The sequence below is a fragment of the Etheostoma cragini genome, chromosome 7 (genome assembly GCF_013103735.1).
Source record: "Etheostoma cragini isolate CJK2018 chromosome 7, CSU_Ecrag_1.0, whole genome shotgun sequence".
Classification (NCBI taxonomy): Eukaryota; Metazoa; Chordata; class Actinopteri; order Perciformes; family Percidae; genus Etheostoma; species Etheostoma cragini.
In genome coordinates this window covers 11,928,716-11,941,226 of record NC_048413.1, presented here as the reverse complement: position 1 = coordinate 11,941,226, position 12,511 = coordinate 11,928,716, and the positions used below count along the sequence as shown (strand labels likewise).

Here is a 12,511-nt window from a genome sequence, read left to right as displayed (position 1 = left end):
GGCATGATGACATTCAGCAGGCATACACCAATCTCCACCTCACAAACACACACACACACACACACACACACACACACACACACACACACACACACACACACACACACACACACACACACACACACACAAACACACACACACACACACACACACAGACACACACACACAAACACGCAAACACACACACAGAGACGCACACATGTTAAAATCTACAATTGTGGAAGCAGCAGAAGACAGCTGCAGAATATATGATATCTGGTTGGGGGTTTTGAGTCCTGCCAAAAATGTTACCATAATCATTTCGGAAAAGCTTCCTGTTAATGAAGCTGTGAGCTGGAAACAGAGTGCAGAACGAAACAAACTCTTTTTCTCGTTTGCATTGCCAACTTGGTATCATGACACAGAGGACTAAAAGGAACTGCTGTCCATGTCGAAGTCTTGTTTACAGTGTATATTACATCTGTTTTACAATGAAATTATAGGGTTTTTAAAAGTATAAGTATTTTTCAAAATAAATGCAATTGATCTTTGTTGATATTGGGTTTGGGACTTACAGTCCATTTGAAGATTATTATTACACTGAAGGCAAAACACATTAAGAATTTCGTTCTCTAAGAGTTAGCCATTAGTGTGGTTTGCTGACACTCATTTAACGGCTAAGCTTTTTTTTCTCTGTATTTTTTTCATTTGCATACAATTGCATTTTCAATGAGAGAGTTTCACAAAACAAAGTGCCTAATTTTGTGATTAAATACTTTAATTTGCAATAAGGTGATAAAAACCTATGTCTGAGAAAATTTGTAAATGACGCTGTGCTAAAAACAAGGGAACTCATAACTGGCATACTATGTGTAGGATAGTGTGTCTATTTACGTGCAAGTAGAACATCATCTGCATGTTTCTGCATGTTTATCCATTCATGTGTGTCACTTTGTGTAGACGCATGACTCCATCTAATCAGTTTTTTTCACTGCCACAAGATGGAGGGGAGGACCACTGGACTATCTGTTCTATCTGTCCTAGCAGACGTCCATTGTGTGATGATAATTGTACATGTATTGTGGTATATAGGTGAGGCTGCATGGATGTAGCAGAAGCAGTCTACAGGAAGATATCGAGAATTTAAGATGAAATGGCAAACAACACCATGTCCTGATTATGGTCTACTGCCTGACAGAGAGTTACTGTTTGCAAGAAAAGAAGCACAAGACTAGATGTGTGGGGATGACAGGTTTATTGATATACATGCACTCCTACAAGCACACACCTACTCACACAAAGAAACACAGACACATCAATCATAATGCCCGAGCTGCATATTGAGTTCATTTTAGCTCATTATATTCAACAATACAATGTGGGCAAAGGATGCCAAAATTTGCAAAATAGGACATGGACATCATCATTTTTCACTATTACACACACATGCTCAACTCAATTACCGTCTCTTAGTTGAAAGCAGTCTATGTGCACAAAGCGTCATTTGGAAAATAGAAGAATCCTGAGAGGATTAATTTAGATTAATTCATCTTATTACTGACTGTGTATTATTCTGAAACAAAGAGTGGTGTCCTTGAGAAAGTACAACAGTAAATTGCTATTAGGACCTTCCTTTAGGAATTGCCAACCAGAGTTGGTTTGGACAACAGATGCTCAACTGGAATTCCATTGATCCGATGAGCTTAGTGCGACAACAAAAGCTTTGAATGAGGACAGTCCAGTAATTAGTCTAGGGCAGGATCTGAGACACTGTATAATAGAGAAAAGGTTGATTTTGTGTTGTGAATACTAACACATTGACAAACGTGACATATGTACATTGTAGGTTAATCACATTGGAAACTATTCGTTGGGCCAAATGCCAATGCAAAATAGAGGACATCTTCCAATCCTCTCCCTAAGCAGTTATAGGTTCACCTGGAGTCTGAGGGAATATACTTGCATGGCAGATACTTACAGTTGACCCCTGTAAGTATCTGCTGCTGTTACATTTCCCCCATGTAAGCACTCACTTTACTCAGTGTGGGAGAAGAAAGGATGGACAGTGGATTAGACCATGATGCATTCCCTGGTATTTCTGACCCTGTCTTTTCTGAGACAAGTGGAGACTGCTTGAGTTTTTTAGACAGGTATGGACAGCAAAACAGAAATTTAGTGAGTGAAAGAGACAGAAAGAGAGACAAGAGATGAGATGGATTAAAAAGAACGGAGGGACTGACAGAGAGAGAGAGAGAGAGAGAGAGAGAGAGAGAGACAAAGACAGACAGACAGGCAGTCAGACAGACAGACACTGAACAACCCTGCCATTACTCAAAAGTACGAAGCTTGAATAAATCTTGATCCTCTCCAATCAAGTCGTCCCTAGAGCCTGGACACAAAGGGGCCTTTTTTTCGAGAAAAAGATGAAAGTTTATGAGGCACCGTCTTCTTGTCTGCTATTGAATGACAGAACATCTTTCTTTGTCTTGTCTTAATTCAGCCGAGGCACAATGTGCATTTATGATATTTGTTCACATTTTCAGTGCTTTGCATCAAAGAATCGTTACTTTGTAAAGATAAAAACAGACATTGTGAGGAAGATAATGAAGTGAACCAAGACTGAGAGAGTTGATTTTATTGTTGAACTGCTGACAAAACAGAAATATGTGTTCCAGTTGTAAGAGGTATGTTCAGGTATGCAATCTGTGGAGGTTTAAATGTTGCCAAAGCATCAGACAAAACCCAGTTATATTTGAATTCACACAATATTAGGATGGGTTCATACATATATATATATATATATATATATATATATATATATATATATATATATATATATATACTTATATATATATATATGTACTGTATGTATACTGTGGGTATAGTTTAGGTCACCAAGAAAAGAATCCCATCTACAGAAACTTTATTAGGTGAAGATCCTGGGAAAAGAAAGATAACTCAACTCAAATCTAGCAATCATGCTAAAAAAGAAAACATCTCTGGAGAAAGACAAGAGTGACACTGACTTTCAAAGATGAGACTGGAGATGAGAAGGGATGATGAGTGATGGTGCAACTGTTGCCTTTCTCAGTTTCTTTTACTTGCAGGGTCTGCTCTCTTCATTAGCTGTGGTTTTTACAGTGTCTTTATTTTGAGGTTGGGCCAGTGCCGACTTCGACTACAACTTCTTTCTCAGTCTGTGTAGAAAGAAGCCATAACTGTTTGATTGCAAAGCAGGAAATGCCTATCCAGTCCGGCTTCCTACGTTATCCAAGTTGACAGAGACAGAGCTAGCGTCAAAATTGCAGTTGGCTACAGCAAAGGAACAACCAAACATAAATTGCCATAGTAAGGTGGTCGGACACACTCCCAACATCTTCGATAACATGGATTACTACAAGTCTTTTAAACTTGGCTGGAGGGTTGAAACAGCATTTTATTACAAAAGATATTCCATGATTTGATTTGATCTTTTTGAAGGAGAGCGACAGTCCAAAATATCCCATATATATTCAGTAGTGTCGAGATCTACGTATGTCACTCACATATTTTTCACACTCATCAAACCATTCGGTGACCCCTTGTGTGCTGTAGATGGGGGCATTGTCACCCTGAAATAGATCACTCTCATCAGGGTCCAAATGTTTCATTACAATGTTTTCATTACAATGAAGATTATCACTCAGAATAAATTTGTATTGATTTGACGCAACATTTCTCCCTGCGTGCACCCATAACATAGCAGGAAAATGTCCCCCCACCGCAAAGTCCCACTTCCTGAATTGCTCCGATGCTGCAGGAAATTCCTTCCTTTGTGTTGGAATTTTAATTTTGGTGGATTTCCCCTTAGACCAAAGCATTTTTTCCTCCCATCCCTGAATGCTATGTGGAGTAGCCAGACTCTCTTTCAGCGCATTTTGAATAGGTTCATGACAGAAAAACCGGACCCCTCACTGTACTCAAACATTTTTGTACACCAAAGCCATGGCTGGGCACCACATGCTCACAAATATGAACTCACCTTGACACTTAGATCTCTACCTTCTTGTCATTTAGTTCCAAAATCAACTGGGCATGCTAAGCATGTTTTTGAATGTCACAGACACAGACCATGATATGTCTGAATGCCTTGTTATCTCCCCCAAGGTGTTGTTGTCAGCAGGATAACGGAAAGACTATTGGCTTGATTTTCATAAAACCTGCTGGAATGGTGTCGCGAGGGCCAAGGAAGAATCCCATTCTGGAGCGGATCAGAATCACAGGGCTGATGCATAAAGGTTTGTTCACTTTTGTTATAGGATTGCTAGTTAGGACATGCTATTGGCGGAGGTCTGCGTTCTCCAAGAGCCCTTCTAGTTTGCATCTGCACTTATTCAGATTGTTCCTTTTAATTTGTCCCCATATGTAAAGGGAACACTCCTGTCTCTAGCTCATTTGCCAGCTTTCTCTCACTGTGTGGGGGCTGATGTGTGACACACATGAACACACATATAGAGCGTTTTGTTTCTGTGCCACACATTCAAAGGAATCAATGACATTCAGCCACAAGCTCAGGATGGCATTCTTCCTTATTCAGTTAGGACTTTGCTTTACTGGGAAGGAAACAGGCACTGTGTAAGTATCAGAGATAGGTAGATACGTATATGTCCCTGTACCCACAGGCATAGCGTGAGTTAGACAGAGAGTTTGTGTTTGCAGCACAGCTAAGCTTCAGACACTGTCTGTTACACTGTGGTCATTTGCATAACAGTGAGGTCACCATCAAGTGAGTGAGCAGAATTCAAATTGCCTTCCTTTCTCTCCCTGCACATATGTGCATACATACACATACGCGCACACACACACACAAAGAAGAAACACACAGACATTACACACACACAAAGGCACACATACAGGGCGCAGAGCAGGAGACAAAAGGTGATGATCAGGGAGTGGCAAAGGGAATATATCTCTTAAATACGTTCTGTCATCTTCTGCTCCACATCCTGAATAAATCCAGAGAGGGGACACAGTTTTTCAAAGGAGACCTCTCCACAATATGCCCACAGAATAACGGAAAACTCTCCCAGGTCTCTGATTATGAAAACAGCTCAGGGCCACAACTTAACACTATAAAGTGGATTTCTCTCTACCGTCTGCACTCATCTCAGTGGAGTAAATAGCTTCCTGTGGGAATTCATTAGATTGCTTTCACTTCCACCTTAAAGAGCCCTCCCTTTCAGATCAGATTAAAGACCGGCAGAAGAGGACGCTTATGTTCTATTGAAATCCAACCTCTTTGAATCTTTTCTCTTTTTGAAAATTTAGATACACCCAAGGTTAGTCTGGTCTTTTCTCAACTGCTCTTTTCTTATCAATTTTTTTCTGTTCTATAGGGATATTTGGGACCATTACTTTTAACTGCCAACTTAGGAACAGCCATTCAACATGAAACTAGCTTTGGCAAGCCTGATACCACACTCCATTATCAATGGCTTGCCTCCCCCCCTTCTCTCCCCCCCTCTCTGTCTCTCTCTCGTATTCTCTCTCGTTTTCTCTCTCTTTCTCTCTGTCTTGCTCATCTATCTATCTATCTATCTATCTATCTAGAACAGGCAAGAGACACTTGTTTTTCTATCATGCTATGATGTTACTGTTTTACAAAATGTTAACCAGTTTTGTGGTGTACGTACTGTATGTGTTATTGTGTGTATATGCATTTCTTTATGCATTTGTGTGGCACTGTCACAGCAAAAGAATAAAGGTCTCTTGGCATAAGCACATGTGATGGTATAACAATGACAATAACCGTTAAATGACATCATCTGTTAGTTAGAGTATTGTACAGGCTGCATGGAGACACCAACACTCACTGAATTCCTTTCACTCTTTCACAACTGCTTATCACCAAGAAAAGATGCTTTAACCAAACTCTCAGTGGAAACTCCAGACTCCAGAGTAAAGAATGCATTTAAAGATGAACATTTTCTATTCCCTTGAGCTCCCCATTTCCTCATGTTTATCTGTGCTGTGCCAGACTACACTGTACAAACATTTATTTCACCAAGAGTTGCTTATGTTTTTTTGCCACCTGTCACCCCAAGGGCCGCTGCTCAGCAATTCCAACCCCTTGATCTCTGCAGGTCCCGGTCTTTTTATGATTCACTGCACTGACCGTCCTCTGAATTAAAGATACACGCTTTGACTGCTCATTTTGTTACAGGACAAAACGTCCTTGCAGGCACACAGTAGCACACTTCTAAATTAAGCTATGTCTTTGAAAGCACAAATGAGCATGTACAAATGTGTGGTCCTGCATGTGTGTGTGTGTGTGTGTGTGTGTGTGTGTGTGCGACCATGGGTGTGTTAGAGAAAGAGAAAGACAGTATATGCAATGTTAGGTTAATCAATCAAACTGTAAAATCACCATTAAACATTGTCTCAGTGCACTTTACAATGAAAAGAACACAGAAATGACAGACAAAAACAAAAAATTTGAACAGCATTAAAGCAGTAATAGAAAACCAGCAACATAAGAGAATAAGTAACAGTGGGTTTTTGTATAGGATGCATGAGGATGGTGTGTTATGACTGGCTGTAGTATAATAAGTAAAAGTAGGTTTTCAATCTAGATTTAAAAGTGTCTCTATGCCCATATAATGCTCTGTAACCAACAGATTTTTTGTTGGGGAATGACCAGAAGACCAGCATCAAGGGAGCGGAGAGTGCGTAGCGGTGCATATGGGTGTAATAAGCTAAGATAAATAAGGTGGCGCTAGTCCAGTCAGGTCCTTATATGTTTCAAGAAGAACCTTAAAATCTGTCCTAGCATGCACTGAGAGCCAGTGAAGAGAAGTCAGAAAGGGAGTTACGTGATTTAATTTTCAATTTTTTTTCAGAATTCTGGCTGCAGTGTTCTGAGCAAGCTGAAGGCCTCCAGTGGCACAGTTTGGAAGACCAGAAAAAAGGAATTGCAACAATTAAGTTGGGAGGACACAAATGCATGGTTTTCAGCATATATATATATATACACAGCATCACAAAATGATAAGATGGGATCCAATTTTTGCAATGTTGCTGAGATGACTGGTTATAGCCTTGATGTGAGACTGGAATCTCAGGCAATGACCAAACGTCACACCAACGTTTTGATGCTTGAACTTTCAGAGATAATTCAACCATCAATATCAATACACATGTTCTTAAAGTGCCCATATTGTGAAAAAAAATCACTTTTTTCTGGGATTTGGGGGGTTATTTTGTGTCTCTGGTGCTTCCACACGCAAACAAACTTGGGAAAAAACATCCATGCTGTTTTGAGTGACACACAGGGATCTGAATGTCCTCTGCCTTGAGTCAGGTGAGCTGTTCAAAATCTGCACGGCATTCTGCGTAACTAGCCGAGACAAGGTGGCTAACTGTAGCATGCTAGTGCTAGCATCCTAGCTCGTTTGCAAAGGCAAAACACTGCTACAACACACACCAGTTCAATCTAGAAAAGAACTTCTTGCATCTCCCTGTTCTGCAGGTATTCCATGCAATGTTGGAAGTGTCCCTCGTTGAGAAGAAGTCTCCCAGCTAATCCTGCCTTGTACTGACCAAAGTTGGAGAAAGAGTTATCTAGCTGAGGTCGGGAAGTTCGGTCTGGACTTAAACCGTTGTGGCGCAACTATTCTCGAACCAGAGCGGTTTGGACCAATCAAATTGTCAGGGCAGGCTTTGTACGATGATGGACAGATGATCAACAGTAACATAATCAACCACGTCACGGAAGAGCACTGAATTTGTATACAACTAAGATGGCTGCCGCTGGAGAATTGAGATGGTGTGTAGATTCCACAATTGCATCTGTTATAGAAGATATCAAAAGCACATTCATTTTAAAAGAGCAACAGAGAATGATGATCAAGGCATTTGTTGATCTGAAAGATGTTTTTGCCTTTCTTCCTACTCCTTTGCTCTGATTGGTTGTAGGTCTCCTATTGAGTGCAGCGGCATTGTCTATCCTGGTTCAGTTGAAACACGCCCCACAATCACAGCCCATAAACATATCATATCATATTCACACTAGAATATTTTAATTAATCTGCGTGAGTGTGTGTGTGTTTGCAACGGCAAGTGAGTATAATGCTTTCAATCCCAGTCATCATGTGTTCCAATGAAGCCCTGATGGACCAGCTAGTCCTTTGTTCTTCATTGTTCACCCTTGGAATATCCAGTGCCTGGACTCTGCAGAAGGCCCTCATCTTCCAATACAGACTGATGGACTGTCTTGAAATCTATCAGGGACTTATCGTTTCACTGTACTGCAAAATTCCCCGTCGCTGAGCCGTCTGGGTGCATCTGAATGCCAGCAGAATCAATTATCTGAGTATGTTGTGGGATCACGTTGACAAAGATGTGTTCACCACTTGCTCCCACATTCTCCGCTTTGAAGCGAAGTTCGGTTGTTTGAAGGGCAAATAGCAGCTGACGTGGGTGTCTACTGAAGATTGGCTGTTTTTAGACTTTTTGGCAAGCATCCTTCTGGTGTCTGTTTCTTCGTTTGTGCAAAGATCATGTGTTTGCATAACACTTGCTGACTTGTCTACTGTTGAAACCAGCATTATAGGGACAGTTCACCCCAAAATAAAAAATAAAACATATTTTCCTCTTACAGGTAGTGGTATTTATCAATCTAGATTGATTTGGTGTAAGTTGCCGAGTGTGGGAGTTGTTGGTAGCAGAAGTGTCTGCCTTCTCTCAAATCCAATGGAACTAGATAGCACTTATCTTGTAGTGCTCGAAGCGCAAAACAAATACATTTGAAAAACTTTACAACAATGTTGTTTTCCAGAAATCATGACCCACTTACTCAAGATAATCCATTTACCTTATTGTGAGAGGTAACCATTTTCTACTGAACTATAGTCACGCAGATGAATGTAAATGGCTCAATGTGACACCATGGTTAAGGTTTGGTTAGGCACAAAATGACTTGGTTAGGTTTAGGGAAACGTTTCATTAAGGTAGGAGTCCTCTGACGTCATATGATAATCACATGGCATATAAAACACACCTAACTTCTTTCTTTGTTCCCCTCATAATTACTACACATGCTAGCAGGCATTGTCTCTTGAACATGATTTCATTGTTTTAGGCCACGTGCTGAAAGATTAAACGCTCGAGAGGATGTATTTTAATTATAGGATCCACAGATTTTGAAGTGTGACTACACTTGATATCTTAACATATGCCGCTTTGACGTTAACCATTCTTTTTTTGTATGTGTTGTATGGCCCCAAACTTTATGGAAGTGCAACACTAAGTTCCAGTATGTGACAACTTGAACCTTATTATTATATATTTGAAACGTTTTATTCACCACCTCAATTGTAGAGGAATTGGAGACTTTTGTTAGCATTCAGCTCTCAAAAAAGAAAACAGGAATTATCTACAATAATCACTGAAAGTAAACACAAAGAGCTCCATAGCATAGCTGATCCATATCGTCAACATGCCGGCTGACTCACACTGTTCATGAATGCGTTCAGGGTTGTATTTGTCAGAAACGGGTGCTTACTTTTGATTTTGGTTATATAAGCAGTAGTCTTGTCTGCAAGTTTGCAACCAGCACAAATGAAATTACAAGGTTCTCAGTGTGCAGTTTATTTTGCTTTCACTAATGAGAAATACCTGGGTGACTACTTTCTGTGTTTAACTCTGTGACAAATGTTTGGAAAAACTATGAGGCTTGTGCTTCTTGCCCTTACCAAAGCTGGCATTCCTCAAATCTGTAGAACAGAGTAGAAAAACTTTATTCTGAACAATTGTCAGAGTACAATAATGTGAGAATTTCACATAGCTTGAGAAATGCTGATTTTTCACTTCAAGCACCACCTAAAAAAGTTTGGACTTCAGAAGCAGACACATGTATTGTATCATACTCAGTTGCCTATGCTATAAATGTTCTGTTAATATCACCAATACTCTTGTCTTTAAATTTCAATCCTTGTTGTATAAGGCAAAATGCATGGTGCTGCAACTTTTTAGGGACATTATGGTTCTTGTCAGTTTTGTGTCACTTTATTATTATAATAATATACATGAGTTACATCAACATTTACTTTTCTGGAATGTATTCTCAGGGGGGAAAAAGTAGCAGCCTAATATTCCTATTAGAACCTATAGTGCATCTGCGTGAGAGAGAGAGAGAGAGAGAGAGAGAGAGAGAGAGAGAGAGAGAGAGACTAGCAGCATCCAGCCTGCATCCAGTGACAGCTGGCGTAATGACCTTTTGTCTCCTGGCGGTCAGGTACGGAGAGGGGGGCGGAGACTCAGTAGGAGCCGCTTCACATCGGACTTGTCCCGGCGCCCCGCACAACAAATGGCCGTGAATCGACAGAGAGGGAGACTGTGATGATCCAGCTTTCTCTTTTTTTTTTCCTGTGTACGACCAGTGCAAGCCGCCTCCATGCTCAAATAGTAGGTTAGAGAGGGCAAGAAGCGCTCTTTATCCTTTACATTCAGACCGTTTCATCCATCTGGCAGAAGAATGGGAGAGTCCTGTTGACACCACGGAGAGATACACGCTGAGACCGACCATGGCTGTGGACGGTAAGAGCGCTTAATGGTCTTTTCACTAAAAGCATGTAACAAGCCCCATCGTTCAAAACGACAGTTCATAGTGACAGTTCCTAGTTAGAATAATTACATAGGGACCCATGTGCCTATTTGGAAATTTAGTATTTTTTGTTTAAAAAGCGTCATGCAATCCACAGTAAATGTATTGTAATTCTTCTGGATTTTCATTCTTTTCCTGACAAAAATAAATCATCTGACAGGACATCAGATGCTGTCAAGACAAAGTGTGACTTCACTGATTTTCTGTCAGGTGAAGTTTGAATTTCACATAATCCACTCTGAAACTTATCATATCGTTTCAATGATGCAGATGTTTTAGAATGTTTTAATATCCATTGCAGTTAAGTAGCCTATAAATTATTGTTGAAAAGAGAACTAGCCGGTATTGGAGATTCAGTGTTTATCATGGTCTATTTCAACTAGCCGGTGTATATGTGTAAGCCAGCATTCACCTCACCTGGATGAATTACAGCTCAGGGATAAAACAATGAGGCAGCATACTTTGGTTTTTATTTATTTGCCTGACTAAGATGGAGTCAAACTGACAAACTGGAAACAGATGTGCTCTTTTATACAAAAATGAACATGTTCTTCTGATGTTTGAAATATTTTGATGATTGATTACTTTGATGAGTATTTTGTCAAATTGATCAAGCCATTTCTTTGTTCAAACGAACGTCAGAAAATAATGTAAAACACCCATAAAGATTTTCTGACGCTCAAGACGATGTTTTCAAATTGCTTGTTTTGTCTGACTTACAGACCAAAACACAAGGATTATCAATTTATTATGTTATTAAACAGAGAAAATTAGCAAATTGTCAACTTTTATAATCTACAAACAGCAAATGTTTCAAAGTTTTGAAAAAATCTGGAACTATTTACATTACAGAAAACAGTTGCTGATTAATCTTCTGTCAACTGATTAATTGATTAATTGCTTGTGTGTGTGTGTGTGTGTGTGTGTGTTTATATTTCATAGTCTAACAGGTGTAATCTTGCGTTGTGTTATGAAAAAACATTAAAGTTGAGTTGTTTTGTTCTGGTAAAAGACAAATAATGCGGCCACTGGACTGTTCTTCTTCATCCTCGGCAATAATATATGGAAACACTTGTTACCACACACACACACACACACACACACACACACACACACACACACACACACACACACACACACACACACACACATTGGTCCACATTTAAACTCCTCTAAGCACATACAATATACATCAATGTAATCAACATAAATCAACAATCTCTTAAAATATTAATAATAAAGATGACCTACCGCTTTACCAGCATGTTAAACTGGGAAGAACATAAGGTGCGTCATTCCCTTAAAAATTACCGCACACATATTTCAAAGTGACAGAACACTAAACCACAGTACACAAATACACACTCCTAGTAAATGGCAAGTGGAAGCATTATTAACCATGCTACGAACATCACATTTATGAGAAAATTTGAAGAGTGTAGCACTGTTTAAGGACGTACACTGGGTATGATATAGAACCCGGGGCAACAACCAGAACCGGGGGCCCCTCAGATTGTCATCTTGCATGTTTGAGCACAGACTCTTATTGGAGAGGATTTTGTCTGATGTTTGGAACTTTTCAAAACTGTTTATGCCGTTTGATACAGAACTGCATACAGAGTGGTGTATGTACAGCATAAAAGCTAAGTTGATTGTTAATGTTTGCATTGATTTATATTTGTAAGGGGTCGTGCTCATAGGTGACCTACAAACCCGTGACTCTGTCAATACCAAGGGGTGATCTATATTTTAATATTTTAAATGGTATAATAGACAATCTTTTTCTCATGGAAATTGCTGAGAGATTTACATTTTCAATATTGGTGCCTGCCGCACAAGTCAGGCTATATAATTATGCCCCCTCCGGGTTTTGTCTTTTCTGAGTGGATG

At 39.7% G+C, this 12,511-nt stretch overlaps 1 protein-coding gene and 1 long non-coding RNA gene across 2 annotated transcripts in view; one reads left to right on the top strand and one right to left on the bottom strand.

Moving 5' to 3' along the window:
- The window catches only part of LOC117947508, a 1,113,976-nt gene that overhangs the window by 317,885 nt on the left and 783,580 nt on the right, over positions 1-12,511 (bottom strand). The gene's annotated exons all lie outside the window — the stretch shown is intronic.
- Positions 10,206-12,511, top strand: part of samd10b (sterile alpha motif domain containing 10b) — a 60,325-nt gene continuing 58,019 nt past the window's right edge. The window contains exon 1 of the mRNA XM_034876480.1: positions 10,206-10,554. Coding sequence (XP_034732371.1) covers positions 10,542-10,554 — 13 coding nt within the window. The 5' untranslated portion in view covers positions 10,206-10,541. The remainder of the gene's footprint in view (positions 10,555-12,511) is intronic.